General features: G+C 47.6%; 1 protein-coding gene across 2 annotated transcripts in view; it reads left to right on the top strand.

The window, feature by feature from the left end:
* Positions 1 to 23,294, top strand: part of FAM131A (family with sequence similarity 131 member A) — an 87,887-nt gene that overhangs the window by 60,659 nt on the left and 3,934 nt on the right. For both annotated transcript variants that reach the window (XR_014175444.1, XM_081953638.1), the window contains exons 3-4: positions 2,817 to 2,999; positions 19,672 to 19,800. Coding sequence is in view for 1 of the 2 variants with exons in the window: in XM_081953638.1 (XP_081809764.1) it covers positions 2,817 to 2,999; positions 19,672 to 19,800 (312 nt within the window). In the remaining variant the exon portion in view is untranslated. The remainder of the gene's footprint in view (positions 1 to 2,816; positions 3,000 to 19,671; positions 19,801 to 23,294) is intronic.

Genomic DNA, 23,294 nt, shown 5'->3' on the forward strand with positions numbered 1-23,294 from the left:
GTGCAAAATCCCCATTCTCTCCCCACTCCAGGGGAAGGATAGTGCAAAATCCCCATTCTCTCCCCACTCCAGGGGAAGGATAGTGCAAAATCCCCATTCTCTCCCCACTCCAGGGGAAGGATACTGCAAAATCCCCATTCCCTCTCCACTGTAGGGGAAGGATACTGCAAAATCCCCATTCCCTCTCCACTGTAGGGGAAGGATACTGCAAAATTCCCATTCTCTCCCCACTCCAGGGGAAAGATAGTGCAAAATCTCCATTCTCTCCCCACTCCAGGGGAAGGATACTGCAAAATCCCCATTCTCTCCCCACTCCAGGGGAAGGATACTGCAAAATCCCCATTCCCTCTTCACTCCAGGGGAAGGATACTGTAAAATCCCCATTCCCTCCCCACTCCAGGGGAAGGATACTGTAAAATCCCCATTCCCTCCCCACCCCACTAACCTGCTTTCCAGCTCTGTTCTCCGGTGCAGGGCAACATAAGAAGACCCAGCCAATCAGCTGGGACTCGGAAGGCAGAGAATAGATGGGGCGGAGCTAGTCAGAAGTGGGATAAAATCCCTATACCCTCCCCACTCTGGGGCCAGCCAAAGGTGGTATTTGCTGGTTCTCCATACTTATCAAAATTTCTGTTACCGGTTCTCCAGAACCTGCTGAATTTCACCCCTGAATGAAACGTCTGGAAGAAAACAAGCTAGCTCAGAGAGCGCCGAGGTCGTCTCAGGTGTAACAAAGACCATGTTGCTTTGCCTGAGAATGACAGCCAATTTAGTGTCGTGATTGAAGGACTAGAAACCATGAGTTTCAGTTCTGCCTTAGGCATGAAGCCAGTTGGATGACTTTGGGCCCATCCCTCTCTCTCTCTCAGCCCTAGAAAGAAGACAGCAAGGGCACACAACCTTTGAAAATCTTGCTAAGAAAACGGAATATATTTGTCCGTAAAGCTGTCCAGAATCCAGGCTGACTCGAACAGTCAAATGAACAGGACACGAAAAAGGCACTAGAAAATATTCTGACGTGAAAAAGATTTCGGCCAAGGATGTGTGTGTGTGTGAAAAGTCCAGATAGTTTTATGGTTGATGCCCTTATTTATAAAACTGTTGTACCCTTGTTTTTATTTTTTTTAGCGATTTAAGAAATTATAAGTACGTATATGTATTTGAGCTTGTCGATCAGAAAGGTCGGCAGTTCAATGGCTCGAATCCCTAGCGCCATGTAACGGAGTGAGCTCCCGTGACTTGTCCCAGCTTCTGCCAACCTAGCAGTTTGAAAGCACGTAAAAAATGCAAGTAGAAAAAATAGGGACCACCTTTGGTGGGAAGTGAACAGCGTTCCATGCGTCTTGGGTGTTTAGTCATGCCGGCCACATGAGCACGGAGACGTCTTCGGACAGCGCTAGCTCTTTGGCTTTGAAACAGAGATCAACACCGCCCCCTAGAGTCGGGAACGACTAGCACATATGTGCAAAGGGGAACCTTTCCCTTTACCTATGCATTTGTTTCAGCTTGATATTGTTGCTTTGTTTGTTTCCTATTTGTATGTCAACCTGATCCATGAGGCCTCTAAAGCAGTGGTTTTCCAAACTTGGCCACTTGACGATGGGTGGACTTCAACTCCCAGAATTCCCCAGCCAGTTGAAGTCCACCCATCTTCAAGGGGCCGAGTATGTAAAACCCTGTTCTAAGACCTCTTTCTCCACAGCCTCCTATATTAAACAGCTTTTCTCCTTTCCAGCAAATGCTCACTGCCCGCAAATATGAAAACATTAACAATATGAATGCCTGCAGAAACAAAAGCATATTTTAATTAACAAAGGTCATGTCAGTCATACAGAAGGGATGAAGGAAGTTCAGAACAAGCCATGAATCACAGATTTAGTTCTTTTAGAAAAATGAGTGTTCCTTAGAACATGAAAGATGTTAATTATCCGAATTCTAAGTGCCTTAATTTAGCCGTCACCAACTAGTGGTTCCCCCCAAAATTATTTGCATTTTTTATATTGCACTAAATCAGGGGTCCTTAAACTACAGCCCCTGGGCTGGTTAAATGCAATGAACGGCTTGTGTTGCTGCAAAGAGTCTCCCCCTCCGGGGTCTTTTTGTGCGGGTTGGGGGGAGGCAGAAATTCCGACTTGGGGTGTGCCTCTGCCTCATGGTGTTGGGCTTTGAGCGAAGGCTGGAGGGAAGGGCAGCTGGTGGTGAAGTGCTGGAGGGCCTCGTTCCAGTGGGACTGCATCATGGCCTGGAACTGGCTGATCATCTCAGCCTGCTTAGCCTCCAGGTGCCGGTACCTGGCCTTGCACTCCCGCAGGTCTTCCCTCGGCTTGGAAAGCCTATGCTCCTAGTCCTCAGTGAGATGCTTCTGCTGAGCCTTCTTCTCAATTAGGTCCCATTTGAACTGAGCCATCTATTTTGCCAACTCTTTCTCATGGTGGCAGCTTAGCTCCAGCAACTGCTTCCTGTTGGGGCCCTAAGGAGCCCAGGCGGGCAAGTGATGAGTGGCTGAGAGGGGAGGGGCAAGTAGAGGCCAGTGAGGCGCCCCTCGACGTGAGTGACATCGAGTTGGCCATGCCCACCCAATCACATGACCACCTTGCCACGCCCACCCAGTCAGTCATTAGGCAGATCATATTAGTGGTCTGGGAGATTTAAAATTATGAATTTAGTGGACCCTGAGGTCCAAAAGAACCCCCTGCCTTCATTCATGGTAGCCAGGATACTTCATAGATTCGGGAGCGTCCTAAAAGAGGAAAGAGAGACCATCTCAGTAACTCGAGGGCATCTCCAGCTAACAGTGTCTGTTTGTTTGGTTGCAGGTATTTCCCAGGTGGTGAAGGATCATGTGACTAAGCCCACCGCCATGGCGCAAGGCAGGGTGGCCCACCTGATTGAGTGGAAGGGATGGTGCAAACCCATCGATTCTCCTGCGACCCTGGAAAGCACCTTCAACTCCTATTCGGATCTCAGTGAAGGAGAGCAGGAGGCCAGGTTTGCTGCAGGTGGGACTGCGAGGGAGGGGAAATCAGGTGGGGGTGGGTGGGCGGGAGCTCTCTCAGAGTCAGGGAAGTCCCTTAGGCTAGATCAGTGCTTCTCAATTAAGATGTGTGGACTTCAACTCCCAGAATTCCACAGCCAACACATGTGGAGTTCAACTCCCAGAATTCCACAGCCAACACATGTGGACTTCAACTCCCAGAATTCCACAGCCAACACATGTGGACTTCAACTCCCAGAATTCCACAGCCAGCATGCATGGATTTCAACTTTTATAATTCCACAGCCAACACATGTGGACTTCAACTCCCAGAATTCCACAGCCAGCATGCATGGATTTCAACTCCCAGAATTCCACAGCCAACACATGTAGACTTCAACTCCCAGAATTCCACAGCCAACACATGTATGATTTCAGCTCCCAGAATTCCACAGCCAACACATGTGGACTTCAACTCCCAGAATTCCACAGCCAACACATGTATGATTTTGATTCCCAGAATTCCACAGCCAACATGTTAGTTGGAGAATTCTGGGAGTTGAAGTCCACTCATCTCCATGTTGCCAAAGTTGAGAAACACTAGTTTAGACTCAACTCCCAGAATTCCCTAGTCAGCTTTGCTGGCTGAGGTATTCTGGGAGTTGAAGTCTGCCAGGCTTAAAGATGCCAAGGTTGGAGACCCCCCCGGTCTAGATTACGCCGGAAATTTAATGCCACATCTGAGCTGCAAGAGCCAAAGCTGATACTATCTGGAAGCTCTTTCTCTTTTCATTTGTCTGAAGTGGTGTAGGGTTGTGATGGCGAACTGTAGCATGCGTGCCCAGGTGGCATGTGAAGCCATATTTGTTGGCATGCCTGCTGTTAGCTCTGGCGCGCCTGCGCCTGCCGGCCAGCTGATTTTTCACCCTCCCAAGGCTTCAGGAAAGCCTCCGGAGACTGGGAAGGGCGAAAAACGGCCCCAACAGGCTAACCGGAACTCCCGGTTGGCCCATTGGGGTCCTTTTTCTCCCTCCCAAGGCTTCAGAAAAGCCTCTGGAGACTGGGGAGGGCGAAAAATGCATGTGCATGCACAGGTGGGTGAGTGTGGAGATTGAGTGGGCACACACGCGCGATAGCGCATGTACAATTTTGGCATGCCGTAAGAAAAAGGTTCGCCATCACTGGTGCCAGGTTTCCTGCCTAAGCAGGGAGTTGGACTAGAAGACCTCCGAGGCCCCTTCCAACTCTGTCATTCTCTTCTCTTCTGCCATCTGGTGCTTTGTGTTGGTTTTGCACCAAATCTAGGCACCCATACATTTCTGTGTTTGACAGCTGCATATTTGCCTGTAGGTAGTAAACCACATTTAGTCGCTGGTTTGTGGTGCATTTGGGGAAAGACCAACCTTTGCTAAGCAGCTGCCCAGGAGTGGGAGGCCGATGGGGTGATTTGGAGGTACATGGGTTTTGTGCTTCCCCTGACATTCTTCCTCACGGTGAAGTTAACCATTGCTTATTCATTTAAGCCAATGTTCTGTATGCTCACGGCATACTCGGATCTACGAGTTAACTGGAGAATTCGCAGCTATTGAATTGCTTTTGTTCCTGAAACTTCTCAGCCTTCAGATCTTCTGGAGAAGTTCAGGGGGCCCATTGGATGACCTCACCAGAAGGGAACGCATCCATTTTTAAGTGTGAGCAGTCTAAGGGTGGAAATGCACATGGCAACCTTCGAAGGAGCAATTTGGCTACAACGGCCAGCCTTAAAACCTTCCCTTCATCCCCTCCAAATGGTATAAAACTCATACGTCAGAAATACATCTATTTTGGTGTCTGTTTTTTGGGGGGAAAGTAACCTCACTTACTAAGAGGGACGCAGTGGCTCAGTGGCTAAGCTTGTCGATCAGAAAGGTCGGCAGTTTGGCGGTTCGAATCCCTAGCGCCACGTAATGGAGTGAGCTCCCGTGACTTGTCCCAGCTTCTGCCAACCTAGCAGTTTGAAAGCACGTGAAAAATGCAAGTAGAAAAATAGGAACAACTTTTGGAGGGAAGGGAACAGCGTTCCATGCGCCTTCGGCATTTAGTCATGCCGGCCACATGACCATAGAGACGTCTTTGGACAGCGCTGGCTCTTCAGCTTTGAAACGGAGATGAGCACCACCCCCTAGAGTCTGGAGCGGCTATTACATATGTGCAAGGAGAAGCTTTGCCTTTACCTTTAACCTCACTGGAGCCCACATATGCTTTGTAAATTGCTCACCTTAGCATGACAAAGTTGGCTGATGTTAAGCTAGCAGTAGATAGAACCAAAATGAAGGAGAAATGAATTCCAGGCTGGTGTTTGGAGATCAAAGTGATGATTGCTTAATTGGATTTTGTCTGGATATTTTATAAATGTTTCCCAATTCTCATTTGCTACTTTAATCAGATCCTAGTAGAAGTAAGTGTAGGGTGGGAGTTCATTAAGACTTAATTAGCTCATTAAGACTGGTTCCTAGCTACGGATCGTTTCTGAGTGGTTCTGATGAATAACAGGGGAACTTGCTTGCAAATAGAAATAAATATGCATAGGAAAACCTTACATTAAATCACGGTAAATCATGGCCTTGAATGCTAGCGTTTCACACAAACAGACCTGTGTACGTCCATTGAGACAATGCAGGGTAGTTAACTTCTTGCTGGAATCCAAAATCTTCCATTTCAGGCTAGCTGAATCCTTGGTGCATGTGACTTCACTCACTTAAATCAGGAGTGGGGAGCTATGGCTGTTTTGTCCCCAGCATATACCCTGTTTTCCCGAAAATAAGATCCAACTGAAAAATAAACCCTAGCATGATTTTTCAGGATGCTTGTAATATACCGTATTTTTCGGAGTATAAGACGCACCGGAGTATAAGACACACCAAGATTTTGAAGAGGTAAATTTTAAAAAGTTCTTGCATTCTGCAGACCTCCCAAACCCTCTGCACGCCCCATTTTTTGTGAAAAACGGGCCACGCATGGCCTTTAGGAGGCTTGTAGTGTGCTCCTGGGGGCTGGGGTGGGGGGTGGGGGTAAATGAGCAAAAAATGGTCAATTTTTCGTTCAATTTTGCCCTCCCCAGCCCCCAGGAGCATTTTGCAGGACTCCCAAACCTTTTGCACATTCATTTTTTTTAAAGAGGGCGGGATTATGGGAGGCCAAAAATGCTGTATTCAGTGTATAAGACGCACCCAGATTTTCATCCTCTTTTTGGGGGGCAAAAGGTGCATCTTATACTCCGAAAAATACGGTAAGCCTTATCCCCAAAATAAGCCCAAGTTAAGATCATCAGCCAGATGGATGCAATTAGTACCGTATTTCCCCCAAAGTAAGCCCTAACCAGAAAATAAGCCCTAATGCATCTTTTGAAGCAAAAAATAATAATATTAGACCTGGTCTTATTTTCGGGGAAACACGGTAATTTATGTATATAGCAAAAACAGAACAATGGCCCTTTTATGAATTCTGGACTTCAATTCCCAGAATTCCTAAGTCAGCCATGCTGGCTCAAGAATTCTGGGGGTTGAAGTCCACAAGTCATTAGGGGGGCAGAGTTCTCCATCTCTGACTTACACGAATACTGGTAATGCTTGAGGAGAGAGAGACTCGTAGACCACCACAAGGGGATACTAGATTAGAAACAGGTTGTTTGTACTATGATGTCATTGTGACAGATTGTATTGTTCTGTTGTCATGATGTGGGTTTTGCTTTTTCTGTAAATTCCCAAGCAGATGAGCTGTTCTATGTCTGTGCCACACCATGGGGGCTAGGCAAAGTCATATTTGGATAAGGTGTACTGGCACCAGTCTATGTCCTTAACCCTGGTTCGGAAAAAGGCTGGACTGTACCACTGTACATTGGTAGTCCTCGGCTTACAACAGCTCATTGAGTGACCATTCAAGGTTACAAAACCACTGGAAAAACACTGTTTATGCAGATTCTCAGTCATCCAGGTCAAGAGGCAAGTGGACTTTTTCTTTGAAGATGTTTTGCTTCTCATCCCAGAAGCTTCTTCAGCTCTGACTGGATGGTGGGGAATGGAAGGATTGATATTCCTCGCAGACAGTTGGTCATTTGCATCCTTCTAGAGAGTCATTGAGGCCTCTTGGAGGTTTGTCAAACCACCAAGTGGCCTCAATGACTCTCTAAAACAGGGATGTCAAACTCAAGGCTGTGGGGGCCGGATACAGTGCGTGGGGTGCTTAAATCTGGCCTGCAGGGGCCCCCTGGAAACAGCCAAGGACTGGCCCGCAGTGCAGCCCTCCCGAGCTCCGTTTTCGCTGGCAAAGGGTTGCAGGAGGCCGTCGCAGCTGAAAACGGAGCTTGGGAGCCTGTTTCCACTGGCAGAGCGCTTGGACTGCCACAGGCGCCCCGACACAAGTGATATCAAGCTGGCCATGCCCAGGCTGGGTTCCTACAACCCACTGAGCCATAGATGACTCAACAGTTCTCTCCTAGCTTAGTTGATGTGCCATCCAAGCCCCTCCGAAATTTCCCCACGTTGGGAGCATATCCCGAATGAAAATGAGTGAGCTTCCCCGTGATTATTATTATTTATTTATTTTTTAAATAGTATATATGCCCCCTGATTTTTTTTAAAGCCCCTCCCCAGCAGAAAAAATGGGGGCCCAGAGGACCCTCATTCAGGCTGCGGCGTTCAGACGCTTCCTTTTCCATCCGTTCAAACTCTTACTTTCAAGAACGAGGCTGTTTTACATTATTTTTAAGCATCTCTTCGGTTTGGCAACGAAACCCACAGCGCAGTTAAAAAGACACTTCTCTTTCGAAAAACAAAAACAAAACAAAACCCAAAACATCAACCAAGCTTTGGGCACCGGGCAAAGCTGCCAATTTCACCCCTGAGGTTTGTTTTCATTGCGGTTGGCTGGTCTGCTTTGGGCAACGTTTGAACGATTGGCACCCAGAGAGACGGCCCAATGTCACTGGGCGCCTGGAGAGATGTTACTTCTCTTGAATCACCCAAGCTTTTAAAAAAAAATATATAGTTTGGTGCCTTTGAATATGGGTGGAATGGGGTTTCAAGGGACTTAGGGGGGGTGTCCTATATTTTGGACCATATTTGAGGGACAATTGAGATCAGAATTTCAGTTGCTAAGCAAGGCAGTTCTTAAGTGAGTCCCACACCATGTTACAACCTTTTATGCCACAATTGTTAAGTAAACTGCTGCTGTTAAGGGAATGACATTTTTGGTTTTATAAACAGAGCCATAGAATCAACATCAGGTGAAGTATTAGTACCGCTTTATAAATCCTTAGGGAACGCAATGGTTCAGTGGCTAAGACGCTGAGCTTGTCGATCAGAAAGGTCAGCAGTTCGGTGGTTCGAATCCCGAGCGCCGTGTAATGGAGCAAGCTCCCGTTACTTGTCCCAGCTTCTGCCAACCTAACAGTTCAAAAGCACGTAAAAAATGCAAGTAGAAAAATAGGGACCACCTTTGGTGGGAAGCAAACAGCGTTCCGTGCGCCTTCGGTGTTTAATCATGCCGGCCACTTGACCACGGAGACATCTTCAGAGAGCACTGGCTCTACGGCTTTGAAACAGAGATGAGCACTGTCCCCTAGAGGCACGAAAGACTGGCACACATGTGCAAGGCAGTGGTGGGTTTCAATTTTTTTTAGAACCTCTTCTATAGGTGTGGCCTGCTTTGTGGGAGTGGCTTGCCAGCCATGTGACTGGGTGGGAGTGGCTTGCCAGTCCATGTGACTGAGTGGGTGTGGCTTGCCAGCATGTGACCAGGTGGGCGTGGCCAACTTGTAAAATGTGGTGAAACTCATTTAACAACGCACTTGCTCAGCAACCAAAATGTTGGCTCAGGAACTCTGGCATTGAAGTGTGCAAGTCTTAAAGCTGTCAAGTTACAAGGCCCTTGCACCCCTAACCCTTTAGGAAAAAAAAATCCCAGGGGTGTTCAAACTTGACAGCTTTAAGACTTGTGGACTTCAACTCCCAGAATTCCTCCTCTCGTTCTTCATCTTGATGATGTGCGGAGGGGCGGGGGGGGGGGAGCTGGAACCGGTTCTAAACGGCACTGTAGATTTGTGGAACCTCTTCTATAGAAGACGTTAGAACTGGCAGGAACCCACCCCTAGAGTGAGGGGAACTTTTACCTTTACCTATATTTTAGACCAAGTCTGCCCTTCTTCCTCCCTGCCTCTCTCGCTATGCAAGCTGAACTTGACATGATAGCAATGTCCCAATATTTGAAAGGCTGCCACAAAGAAGAAAGGGTCAAGCTATTCTCCAAAGCACCTGAAGGCAGGACAAGAAACCATGGATGGAAACTCATCCAACGAGAGATCCAACTTAGAAATAAGGAGACATTTCTTGACAGAACAATTAATCAGTGGAATGACTTGCCTCCAGAAGTTATGCGTGCTCCATCACTGGAAGTTTTTAAGAAGAGATTGGACATCCAATTGTCCAAAATTGCAGGGGTGTCAAACTGGATTTCTTCCAGGACTGGATCAGCATTATAATTCTCTGAGACTCCCACGCAGTCCGTTTTTGGCCTCCCTGGCCTCCAGCAGCATTCTGCTGGCCAAAAACGGGCCTTGCCAGGGCTCTGGGGCCCATTTTGGCCAGCAGAGGGCCAGTCCTTTGATATTTCCAGGCCGGCCCCGTGGGCCACATTTAAGCACCCCATGGGCCAAATCCGGCCCATGGGCCTTGAGTTTGACACCCCTCATATAGGGTTGGACTAGAAGACCTCCAAGGTCCCCTCCAGCTCTGTTATTCTGTTGTTCTGAAGAGGCTGGCTTGTCCTTATGTAGCCGAGCTTCGCCAATGCCAGCAATCTGAGTCACTCCAAAAACTCGGGGAAAACGCCAGAGGAGAATTTAACTCTCTCCCACCCTGCTCTCCTTAAGCTGAAGCAGGGGAGGGATGCTGCCTCCGTTGAATCCAAAGTCTTGGTCCTGGCAAGGCCCGTACCATTGATTTTTTTGGGGGGGGGGGCGGGGGAGAAGAAATTCCTGCAAAGGGTTACCAGGGGTTATGGCCCTCATCCAAACTGTGCATTGGCTTTAATGGCTGGACTGTTTGCATTTTGACAGCTTGTCAGCTGAGGGGATCAGAGGACAGGCAGGAATAGCCATTCCATGGGATAAATGAGGACAGGATGGAGAAGGCAACTGTTCCCACCTCTGGCCCGGGCTTTCTGACGGTAGACCAGTTTCTCAACCTCAGTGACTTTAAAGCTGTGTGGACTTCAACTCCCAGAATTCCCCAGCCAGCCATTCTGGGGAATTCTGGGAGTTGAAGTCCACATAGCTGAAAGTGACTGAGGTTGAGAAACATTGGGGTAGACCATTCCTGGCCGGGGGGGAGGGGGGAAAATCTGTCTGCCTTTCTTATTTGCATGCAGTTTTGCCTCATAAAGACATGCTTGAATTGCATTCTTTTATTTATTTGATCTTTATCCTCCTTTTATTTTTGTTTATAAATAACTCAAAGCCGCAAGCACACCTAATATCCCTTTCTCCTCCTTTTTTTCTCTCTCCACAACAACCACCCTGTGAGGTGGGTTGAGCTGAGAGAGAGGGACTGGTCCAAAGTCATCCAGCCAGACTTCATGCCTAAGGTGGGATTAGAACTTACCATCTCCTGGTGATTGGTCCAAAGTCACTCAGCTGGCTTTATGCCTGAGGTGGGACTAGAACTCACCGTCTTCTGGTGATTGGTCCAAAGTCACCATTTCCTGGTGATTGGTCCAAATTCATCCAGCCAGCTTTAAGCCTGAGGCAGGACTAGAACTCACTGGCCCCCAATGATAGGTCCAAAGTCACCCAAACTGGCCTTCATGCCTAAGGCAGGACTAGAACTCACCGCCTCCTGGTTTCTAGTCTGATGCATTAACTACTAGATCAAACTGGCTCTGAATGATGCTCAGTATTATCATCAAATCCGTTCAGGACTTTTGCATCCTGAATTTGGTTAGTTTAAACCTGGGCTAACATTTTGTGGCTCAGCTAGTAACGCCAGCCCACCCTACATGGGAGATCATGGTCTAACGCAGGGTTTCTCCAACTTGGCAACTTTAAAATATGCAGATTTTAACTCTTTAAATTTGCTAAGTTTTGAGAAACACTGAGCTAGTTGGTTACGCAAAGCCAGGTAACGGGGTAATTCAGTAATGCTTACTGAGTGGCTGCATTCACACAACATATTTAACCCACTCAGTTAAAGACCTAGTGTCACAATTTATAATATAAACACAATATAAACACAATTTATATTGTGTTTGTTGGGAGGAGAGGGGTTACAATACGAGTAATTTACTTTAAGACGGGGGGAGGGGAGGGGGCAAAGTATTTGGTATAATATTTGAATGTGAATTTTTGCGGGGGGGGGGGTTGGGGGGGTATAGCATTTGTATGAGATTTACATTGTATGGCGGGGGGGGGGTGAAAACGGGGAAAATCTGTTTGTACAAAACTCTTTTAATTAAAAAAAAAAAAAGACCTGGTGGCTGTGCATACACACAATATGAAGTCGGGCAAATGTTAACCTTGTTTGTTTGAATTATATGTGTGTGAATATGCTGGCAGATCCTTGATTCTTTGTTTTAGTCCAATCTCAATGTATTGTGTGAATCCAAAAAAAATCATTCTACAAGGTGGTGCATGAAGGCAATGAACTCCCATATATTTTGAACACAGGAAATTTGCAACGTATTGCTAATATAACAAAATATGTACTGTTTTTATTGCTGTCATGTAAGTTGGCACCAAAATGGCAAAACTCCACACCGCCACTAGAGGAAAGCATAGAGTTAGTTTTAGGCAACTGCTTCTGTCCCCTCTGGTTATCTGGAGTTTTGCACATAATGTAGATCAGAAATGGAAAATTGGGCTTCTTGCTTATTACATAGTTGGCACCAATATCTAGATTGCGAACCTCCAGACCACAGCTAGAGGGCAACATAGAATTAGTTTTAGCCAACTACTTCTGCCACCTGCCGGCTATCTGGAGTTTTGCACATAGTGTAAATCAGAAACGGGAAGTTGGGTTTCTTGCTTATTATTGCTGTTGGCACCAAGATGTAGATTGCAAAACTCCAGTCCACCACTAGACAGGAAGGAAGCATATAATTAGTTTTAGGCAACTAACTGCTGCCACCTGCTGGCTGTCTAGAGTTTTGCATATAATGTAAATCAGAAATGGGAAAGATGGCCACTGTGGGAACAGAGCGGGAGATTTAGCAGCCCAGATCTGGTACAGGTAGTCCTCGACTTACGACCACAATTGACTCCAAAATTTATGTTGTTAAGTGAGACATTAATTAAATTGAATTTTGCCCCAGAGGGCTGAAGGAGCCTGTAGCAGCTGAAAATGGAGCCTGGAGTTTGACATCCCTGTTGTCAGAGAGATGTCATTGGCCAAGTTGCAAAGTTTCAACCAGCTTCACGCCCCAAGGCTTCAGAACAGTTCCCGGTGAATTATTTCCATGTGCGTAGCCTTTTTCCCAAGTCACCTCAAACCAAGGTCCTTCCTAACAACGCAGGTCATGCTGGTATTGCAGGCAGATGGTCCAATGACATGCCAGGACAATACAGATTTATCTGTCTTCAAGCTGTTCTGAGTCAGTTGCTCTATCTAGAGTCCTGGGGAAAGAGCGGAGGGTGTGTGTGTGTGTGTGCGCTCAAACCTTGCCAAGTGCAGTATATTTGTTGTCTTTTATTTTTATTTTTTGTGCTTCCCTGGGGCAGCTCCGTCTCTCTTCTGCTCCACCTTTTCCTGCCCAGCCTGTCAAGTAGCAAATGAAGATTGATGCGTGGAGCTGATTGCCCAGTTACTCCCTTAATTAAAGGAGGCTAGTTTTTCAACTTCGTTGTCCTTCATTTAGCTGCCTGGGGTGGTGCGGGTGGGGAGAGGAGCAGGGGTGAAATCCAGCAGGTTCTGACAGGTTCTGGAGAACAGGTAGCAGAAATTTTGAGTAATTTGGAGAATCTGTAGTGGAAATTTTGAGTAGTTCAGAGAACCTGTAGTGGAAATTTTGAGTAGTTCAGAGAACCTGTAGTGGAAATTTTGAGTAGTTCAGAGAACCTGTAGTGGAAATTTTGAGTAATTCGGAGAACCTGTAGTGGAAATTTTAAGTAGTTTGGAGAACTGGTAATGGTAATATTGAGTAGTTCGGAGAACCTGTAGCGGAAATTTTAAGTAGTTCAGAGAACCTGTAGTGGAAATTTTGAGTAGTTCAGAGAACATATAGTGGAGGTTTTGAGTAGTTCGGAGAACCTGTAGTAGAAATTTTGAGTAGTTTGGAGAACTTGTAGCGGAGGTTTTGAGTAGTTCGGAGAACTGGCAAATGCCACCTCTGGCTGGTCCCAGAGTGAGGAGGGAATGGAGATTTTGCAGTATCCTTCTCCTGCCACGCCCACCAAGCCACGCCCATCACACCCACAGAACCGGTAGTAAAAAAAAATGAATTTCACCACTGAACAAGGGAGAGCAAAAAGGAGGCAGAGGCAAAGGGGTTGGGTGTCGGGCAAATTCTTTGTAGCCAGGAAACTTTTAAAGAGAGCTGTGGGAGGCTGAAGGTGGTGCTGATGGGCGGGGCGTCATCCCATCAATGGCCAAGGTGGGGGCTGGAGGCTAAAGATAGGAAGAACAGTTGCAGGAATTATGTATGTCTAGTCTAGGAGTCTAGTAACTGGGACGCAGTGGCTCAGTGGCTAAGACTGAGCTTGTCAACTAGAAAGGTTGACGGTTCGAATCCCTAGCGCTGCGTAATGGAGTGAGCTCCCGTTACTTGACCCAGCTTCTGCCAACAGTTCGAAAGCACATAAAAATGCAAGTAGAAAAATAGGAACCACCTTTGGTGGGAAGGTAACAGCGTTCCATGCTCCTTTGGCATTTAGTCATGCCGGCCACATGACCACGGAGACGTCTTCGGACAGCGCTGGATCTTTGGCTTTGAAACGGAGATGAGCACCACCCCCTAGAGTCGGGAACGACTAGCACATATGTGCGAGGGGAACCTTTACCTTTACTATGGTCCCATAATCTCATTTTAAGAAATGAAAAATGCCGAAAAAATGCTGAAAACCGGCATTACTTCCAGTTTTGACAAAAGCGAAACATAGCAAACAGTGGGTTCGCTTAACGACCATGGCATACGCTTAACAACTGCCGCGGTCACGGTATGACTGTGATGACCTAACCACCGCCGCGACAAAGCTTGTAAAATTAGGTCCGTTGTGTGGGTGGCTCACTTTACAACTGTCACAAATTGCAAACCTGATCAGCCGACTCCCTTACCGTTGTAAGTGGAGGACTCCCTCTAGGGCAGTGTTTCTCAAACTTGGCGACTTTAAGTCCTGTGGACTTCAACTCCCAGAATTCCCCAGCCAGCTATGCTGGCTGGGGGATTCTGGGAGTTGAAGTCCACAGGACTTAAAGTCGCCAAGTTTGAGAAACACTGCTCTAGGGTGCTTTGAGCCTCTGCAAGATTGAAGGGCCCTGTTTTAACTTTTCAAAACACACACACACAACCTCCAATGTTTGACTTGACTCACCCCAAAGATGCTCTGGAGGCCACCAAGGAGGTGGGGGAGATGCTCCCCCATTGCTTGCCCCCAAAATAAGGCTTAATATTCCTGAAATTCCAGCTCTATCACACCAGCTGCCCTGGAGGCTCCTCGCATGGAGAAGAGAAGATTTGTCTTTCTGGGAGACGTTGTGGAATGTAATTTCTCCGGCCCCGAGCCTTTGCCTGATTGGTTTTATTTATTTCTCCCATGTTTTTATTCTTTTTGAACATATCCAACACACCTTCCTCCTTTTATTTTCCTCATAATAACAATCATATGAAGTGAGTTGGGTTGAGAGAGTGGGATTAACTTTTTCCTTCCTTCCTTCCTTCCTTCCTTCCTTCCTTCCTTCCTTCCTTCCTTCCTTCCTTCCTTCATCTTCTTTCCTTCCTTTCCATCTGCCTTCCTTTTCATCTTCCTCCCTCCCTCTCTCCCTCCCTTTCATCTTCCTTCCTCCCTCTCTCCCTCCCTCCTTTTCATCTTCCTCCCTCCCCCCTGCTTTCATCTTCCTTCTTTCCTTCCTTCCTCCTTTCCTATCTTCCTTCCTTTTCATCTTCTTCCCTCCCTCCCTCTCTCCTTTTCATCTTCCTCCCTCCCCCCTGCTTTCACCTTCCTTCTTCCTTTCCATCTCCCTTCCTTTTCATCTTCCTCCCTCCCTTCCTCTCTCCCACTCTCCTTTTCATCTTCCTCCCTCCCTCTCTCCCTCCCTTTCATCTTCCTTCCTCCCTCTCTCCCTCCCTCCTTTTCATCTTCCTCCCTCCCTCCCCCCGCTTTCATCTTCCTTCTTTCCTTCCTTCCTCCTTTCCATCTTCCTTCCTTCCTTGCTTCCTCCCTCTCTGCTTTCATCTTCCTTCCTTCCTTTCCATCTCCCTTCTTTTTCATCTTCCTCCCTCCTTCCCTCTCTCCCTCCCTCCTTTTCATCTTCCTCCCTCCCCCTTGCTTTCACCTTCCTTCTTCCTTTCCTTCTTCCTTTCTTTTCATCTTCCTCCCTCCCTTCCTCTCTCTCTCCCTCACTTTCATCTTCCTCCCTCCCTCTCTCCCTCCCTTTCATCTTCTTTCCTCCCTCTCTCCCTCCCTCCTTTTCATCTTCCTCCCTCCCTCCCTCCCCCCCGCTTTCATCTTCCTTCTTTCCTTCCTTCCTCCTTTCCATCTTCCTTCCTTGCTTGCTTCCTCCCTCTCTGCTTTCATCTTCCTTCCTTCCTTTCCATCTCCCTTCCTTTTCATCTCCCTCCCTCCCTCCCCCCCCTGCTTTTACCCTCCCTCCCTCCCTCCCTCCCTGGAGAAGCAGCTAGGCTTAAATGCGGGGTCATCTTCCTTTTGAGCGACTCTAAAACATAGAATTACACCAAGAAAAAGAATCTCCAAATAAACCACCCTGGATCTTCCAGCTGGGCCCCCTCTACAGCTCGCAATGTTGTATGATTCAGCCTGAGGTTGCCAGGCCGTTCACAGCCATTGATAAAGGCAGGAGAGGAAAGCTGCCATTGACCGCCCCCTTTCTCCCTCCCTCCCCCCCCCTCTCTCAGAAGTGACACCCACAGGCAGCTGTGAGCTCCAAATTAGTTGCCTAAATAGGGGAGCCTATTTAAGGACGGGCTCAGCTGCCTAATGACAGCTCAATGGAAAGGCCTGGGCTTCTGCACAGGATGGGATGGGGGAGAAGCCCCCAAAGAACCCCTGATCTGGTCTTCTGCTAGTGTACCGGTCTGCCATGGTAAAGAGCCACAGTTGTGTCAAAAGGGACCACTTAGTGGTTTCTATCGGAACACAAGTAACAGGCAACAATTCACATTTTCTATCTATTTATGCACGTCAAAAAAACCTGCAAACTTCTACAGAAGCCATACGGCAGCTAATCTTTCCAAGGGGACTGACCTTGAGTTACTCTAAGTTGATTTTTTTTATGTTCATAGCAGTGATAGACGGAAAGGAGGACACCAGGCGATCCCACCTTTATTCTGTACCATGAAACAAATACTTTGGGCAATCGAGAAAGTAGATCCAACACCTATAACACATTAACTCACACTTAATAGAACTACTAAAGCTGGCTGAGGAATTCTGGGAGTTGAAGTCCGCCAGGCTTAAAGTTGCTGAGGTCGGAGACCCCTGGTTTAAACAAATCAATCCCAAATGAAAGCAAATATATACGTTTCCTGTGTTGCTGGATCCAATCTGGGCCGGCCACTAAGACCAGAGGTTTAATCTTCCAAGCTTCAGAGTCGGGCTGAAGCCCATCCTCAGGGAATTTCTCTCTACCAGAATGTGTGCTTTTGTTGTGGCCCGCCCGTGGCCAGCGGATCTTGCAGCAAATTGGGACAGTGAGGAGGTTGGGGAGGAAGATGGGCCAGTCCTGGAGTCTGGGGAAGGCTCTGATGAGGGCTTTGTGTCGGAGGCAGAGAGGGGGCCAGGGCTGTATGATAGTTATCAACTGCCTTCAGAGTCAGAGATCCGTGAGGCAGAAGAACAGCTGGAGCCTGTTCCCGATATGCACATGCGCAGAGCTGCCAGATGAAGGGAACAGTTAAGGAACAAGGGTCAACTCGGGAATAAAGTCACAGGTGGACGGTGAATGGCCCTTCCCATAGGGAATGAAGAGGAGCAAAAAAGCAGTTGAGTTTGCAGGAGACAATGAGTTCAATTCATTAGGATGAAGATCTGTTCCTGACGTCTTACCAAGTAATTGCTGCTATAGCGTGGAGTTTGGAAGATATCGGCCTGGCAGCTCTCCAAGCCTGATGAAGGTCTGTAGTTATGAAATCTCATGAAAGACTGTTTGCTGGGACTTTGCTGGAGAGGAATTCCCTTTAACTTAAATAAAAGAAGTTGTATCGGGACGAGGAGTCAGCTTCATGATCTTGGGAGGCCTAGGTCAGAACGGCTTTGGCCTATACTATGCATAGTATTTATGTGGTGTGTGTAGCTTTATAGTTGTTGATTTGGGGGGCTGATGGCCGGTTATTGCCTGTTGTTTCCTTGTGCTGCCAAGTCCTGATAATCTGGCGGTAAATCATCACTCCTGTTGACTGAGAGGTGGCTTGTTTCCCAGGCTTCAATCATTTCCCTGGCTGTTTTTGTGCCTGCTCGTCCAGCAATCTTAGTAGAGGCGAAATTGAATGTATGTCCTCGTTCCCTGCAATGTGAGGCTACCAATGAATTTGGGTCTCCTCGTCTGACCGCTCACTTGTGTTCTTGCAATCTGGTGCTGAGCACGCAGCGCGCATTCTGGTGTGAGGGAAGTTCCCTCAGGGTGGGTTACGGCGCAAGTCCGAATGCTCGGAAAACTAAACCTCTGGTCCTGGTGACTGACCCAGGTTGGATCCTGCCATTCATTCTTGGTCGTTAGCCAACCGTTGAAAAAAATAAAATAAAGATAAAAGTAAGCCATGAAAGAAAACTGCCTGACGAGGAAGTTTTTTTTTTTCAAAGAAGGGCTTTCAAATGGCCAACAATATTATTCAGAAGGCGAAATAATTTAAATCAGGGATGTCAAACTCAAGGCCCAGGGGCCAAATCCGGTCCGTGAGGTACTTAGATCCAGCCCACAAGGCTGCCCTGGAAACAGCGGACCGGCCCGCGGTGCTTCTGCCAGAAAAAATGAGCTCATGAGTTCCATTTTTGGCTGCCACGGTCTCCTGCAACCCTCAGCGAGTGAAAACAGAGCTCAGGAGCGCCCCCCTGAGCTCCATTTTCACTCACCAAGGGATGCAGGAGACAGTGGCAGCTGAAAACGGAGCTCGGGAGCCTGTTTCCGCTGTCAGAATACTCGGGCTACCACAGGCGCCTCCGACAGGAGTGACGTCGAGCAGGCCATGCCCCCTGGCCACGCCCACCCCATCCCGCCAAGGTCAAACACATCCCCTGATGCGGCCCTCATTGACATCTAGTTTGACACCCCTGATCTAAGTGATGTTGAGCTGCGAAGATTTAATTTAGGGCTGAGGGAAAATCTTATGCACAGAAGGGAAAACGGGGGATGCTCAGAAAAAGAGTTTGAGGGGTAAAAAAAAAAAGAGAGGAATTTATTTTTCTAATTTGTGTGTCCAGAACAAAACGCAGCCTTGCAATCTGTTTCGGAGACGGCAGCTTCGACTCGCCATCTCAAAAGCGATTCCCCTTCAATTTATTTAGTCATTCTTTTATGTCGCCGCAGTTGATCTATGGCGATTAAATTTATGTTCTGAGAAGCCCTCAAAAAGTAGATAATAAAATTAAGAAAGATTTTTTAAAAATGCAATAAAGATAATACATTTTGACAATCCGAGTTCACAGACAGCTTGGCCATTGGCAGGAATTCAAAATATGTTACCAATGCAATTGAAAGGCACCAGGCAGGAAGCTAGGAGTTAAAGGCACCTAAGCCCTGCTAGGGAAAAAAAATACGCCACTTTATTGCTCTTTATTATTATCGTTATAAATTAATAATTATATAACAATGGAACTGTTAGGTAAGCAAGCTCCCCGTTAGAAGAGCGAGTGTGCAGAGAAGCGTAATGAGAATGGTATGGAAGAACATGCACAAACCAGCATACAGGGACACCGAATAGTAAAAGTAATAGCATTTTACTTATGTGGAAAACAGAGGTATTCAGAGTTCATCAAACAGTCCAAGTCATACACGGTTCAGTCAGTCCAGTTATCAATGTTCTCAGTTAAGAAGTGATCCTTCGAACACAGTCCAGTATCATATAATCAGTTCAGCACACAAAGTCGCTAACAGTAGCAAAAAACACAGTAACTCACGATACAGTATCAAGCAGTATTCACTGATCAGCATCTAACAAACAGAGAGCTAACAGTCATTCTGGCTCCCTCTTATGGCTGCCTGAGGTAACAGCAACCAATCACATTTTAGCAGTACTTAAAGAAACAGTACTACTATCCTGGTTTATATATTGCTGACCCAACTGTTAGCTTAAATTCCTAACAGGAACCGTAATTATTATAAAGATGTTTCCTCCAGTATTCCTATTTCTTAGAATTTTCCCACACAAATTGGCTTTTTTCTGCAGCCCAATTTCCCTAAACACTGGAACAAGCCAGTGGTGGGATTCAAAATTCTTTACTATTGGTTTTACTCCCTGTGTTTCTCCACCTCTAAATAACAACGCTCCTTTCTCCCCAGGTGTAGCCGAACAGTTTGCCATCGCCGAGGCCAAACTCAGAGCTTGGTCATCGGTGGAGGGGGATGATTCCAACGATGAGTCTTACGACGAAGATTTCCCCAATTCCGGTGAAACTGCCCAGGCAGCTGGTAAGTGAGGACAGTTGGCATATCTGCTGGGTTGAAAGCCAACAGGAGGCTGAACACCAGTGGTGGGTTACAGGCGGTACGCCCTGGTACGAGCCTACCGGAGCCTGCCTGGAGCACCGTGTACCGTTCCAGTACGGTGCTCCAGAGGGCCCACCCACCCACCCGAGCTCCTTACCTGTCCTTTAAGCCTTTGGTACTTCTGAGCAGCTGGAGCGTTGCGGAGGCTTGCGGAAGCATCGCAAGCAAGTACGACGCATGCGCATACCGCCTACATCCATGTGGGTGACGCCGGGGCATTTCCAACCGTACCGGTTGGAACAGAATCCGGAACCCACCACTGCTAAACACCCAACCAGGTAGAAAAGGAAGAAAGAACCAACCCACTTACTTTATTCCAAAATTTACATCTGAAGGCAATACCAGCACACTGTAGGTCAGGGGTGTCCAAACTTGGGAACTTTAAGACTTGTGGACTTCAACTCCCAGTATTCCTCAGCCAGCATGGCTGGCTGGGGAATTCTGGGAGTTGAAGTCCACAAGTCTTAAAGTTCCCAAGTTTGGACACCCCTGCTGTAGGTTGTAGGTGTCAAGCTCCATTTCATTGAGGGCCACATCAGCATTGCTGTCGCTTTCAAAGGGCCGGTGACATGTAAGACTATGTATCATATTAGTGCTCTGACAGAGGCTTCCCCAGCAGCACGAAGCCGAGTCCTCGTCCCAATAAACCCCTTTTATTGAATTGACAGTGAATTCCTCTCCAGCAAAGTCTTTCCTCTCCCACAGTCTTTCAAGATAGCTCACAATTACAGACCTTTATCAGGCTTGGAGAGTGGCCAGGCCCATATCTTTCAGATGCTGCAATACTTGGTAAGAATGCAGGAATGAACTAATTGTCTCCTGCAAACTCCACTCCCCTGTTGCTCCTCTTTTATTTCCTCTGGGAGGGGCCATTCATCGTCCACCTGTGGCTTTACTCCCAAGTCGACCCTTGTTCCTTAGCTGTTCCCTTCGTCTGGCAGCTCTGCGCATGCGCACACTGAGAACAGGCTCCAGCTGTTCTTCTGCCCCACGGATGTCTGACTCTGAAGGCAGCTGATAACTGGCATACGGCTCTGGCCCCCTCTCTGCCTCCGACACAGAGCCTTCATCAGAGACTCCCCCAGACTCCAGGACTGGCCCATGTTCCTCCCCAACCCTCTCACTGTCCGAATCTGCTGCCAGCTTTGCCAGCCGCTGGTGGGCCACAACAATTAATTCAGGAGTGCCCCCCAAGCCCAGAAGATTGCCAGATTATTTTGTGATTGCAAGCCTGACTTTCAGATTGAAAGAGGTGGAATTTCTTTCCAGGCAGCACAGAGGGGCCATCTTGACATTTGGGGGAGGTCTTTTAAGCCCCTGAATGATGGGACTTCTTCGGAGTTCCAGATGCTTTCATTTGCAGGGAAAATGTTTTTTTTTTCTTCCTTTAGTTCCTCTTCACTGAGAAAGCGGTCTCAAGGGGAGGGGGAGGAAGAGAAGGAGGAGGGGATGAGGAGGAGGAGGAGAGAGGAAGAAGAGGAGAAAGGAGGAGATGAGGAGGGGGGAGGACAGGCGGAAGAGAAGGGAAGGGAAGAATTTGAGTTTTGAGTTTTATTAAATTTATATACCGCCCCCCTCTCCCCGCAGGGACTTGGGGCGGTGAAGAAGAAGAAGAAGAAGAGGAGGAGATAAGGAGAAGGAGATGAGGAGGTGATGAGAAGGAGGAGGAGGGAGGAAGAAGATGAGAAAGGCGGAGATGTGGAGGGATGAAGAGGAGATGAGGAGGAGGACAGGAGGAAAAGAAAGGAGGAAGAAGAAGAGAAGGAGATGAGAAAGAGGAGGAGATGAGGAGGTGGGAGGAGGAGCTGAGGAGGGGTAGGAGGAGGACAGGAGGAAGAGAAAGGAGAAGGAAGAAGAGGAGGACAGAAGAGGAGAGGAGAAGGAGACGAGCAGATGAGAAGGAGGAGGTAGGAAGAAGAGGATAAAGGAGGAGTTGAGAAGGAGAAGGACAGGAGGAGGAGGAGGGAGGAAGAAGAGGAGGGGGAGGAGGAAATGACAAAGAGGAAGAAGGAGGGACCCATCCTGCAAGACGATCAAACCAAGCTTTGTGCAATCATTACCATGCCAGTTCACGATGACTAAGTCGCCCCTCTCGCTCATGGGCTGGAGATGGGACAAAAGAAAAAGGGGAATAAAGAAAGAAAGAAAGAAAGAAAGAAAGAAAGAAAGAAAGAAAGAAAGAAAGAAAGAAAGAAAGAAAGAAAGAAGGAAGGAAAGAAAAAAGGAAGGAAGGAAGGAAGGAAAAAAGGAAGGAAGGAAGGAAAAAAGGAAGGAAGGAAAGAAAAAAAGAAAGGAAGGAAGGTAAGAAGGAAAGAAAGAAAGAAGAGAGGAAGGGAGGGAGGGAAAAGGGAGAGAGAGCAAGGACCACAAATCTGACAGTAGATGCAGCTTCCAAGGATACCTTGAAAGAGCACAGCAACCCAGGGCTGGAAGGGACCTGGAGGTCCTCTAGTCCAACCCCCTGCTCCAGCAGGACATTATTAAAGTGAGTTTCTGTATTTTGAACCCCCCCAGTCACATGACTACATAGCCACACTCACCCATTCACATGACCCACCCAAGCCACGCCCACAGAACAGGTAGGAAAAAATTTAGATTTCACCACTGGTCCATTTAGATATCAAAGAAAGTTATCCATAATCTGCCATTGTAGCATTTAAGGAGAATTCAAATTAGTCCTCTCTATCTTATGTGGTGGGACACGGTGGCTCAGTGGCTAAGACTCTGAGCTTGTCGATCAGAAAGGTCGTCACTTCACTGGTTCGAATCCCCAGTGCTGCGTAATGGAGTGAGCTCCCATTACTTGTCCCGGCTTCTGCCAACCTAGCAGTTTGAAAGCATGTAAAAACATCTCCATTCCCTCCCCACTCCTGGGGAAGGATACCGTAAAATCCCCATTCCCTCCCCACTCCAGGGGAAGGATACTGCAAAATCTCCATTCCCTCCACACTGCAGGGGAAGGATACTGTAAAATCCCCATTCCCTCCCCACTCCAGGGGAAGGATTCTGTAAAATCCCCATTCCCTCCCCACTCAAGGGGAAGGATTCTGTAAAATCCCCATTCCCTCCCCACTCCAGGGGAAGGATACTGCAAAATCCCCATTCCCTCCCCACTCCAGGGGAAGGATACTGCAAAATCCCCATCCCTCCCCACTCCAGGGGAAGGATACTGTAAAATCCCCATTCCCTCCCCACTCCAGGGGAAGGATTCTGTAAAATCTCCATTCCCTCCCCACTCCAGGGGAAGGATACTGCAAAATCACCATTTCCTCTTGATCAGCTGGGACTCGGGAGGCAGAGAATAGATGGGGGCAGGGCCAGCCAGAGGTGGTATTTGCCAGTTCTCCAATCTACTCAAATTTTTCGCTACCGGTTCTCCAGAACCTGTCAGACCCGGCTGAATTTCACCCCTGCCT

This window comes from Natrix helvetica (genome assembly GCF_964273705.1).
Source record: "Natrix helvetica genome assembly, chromosome: 5".
Lineage (NCBI taxonomy): Eukaryota > Metazoa > Chordata > Lepidosauria > Squamata > Natricidae > Natrix > Natrix helvetica.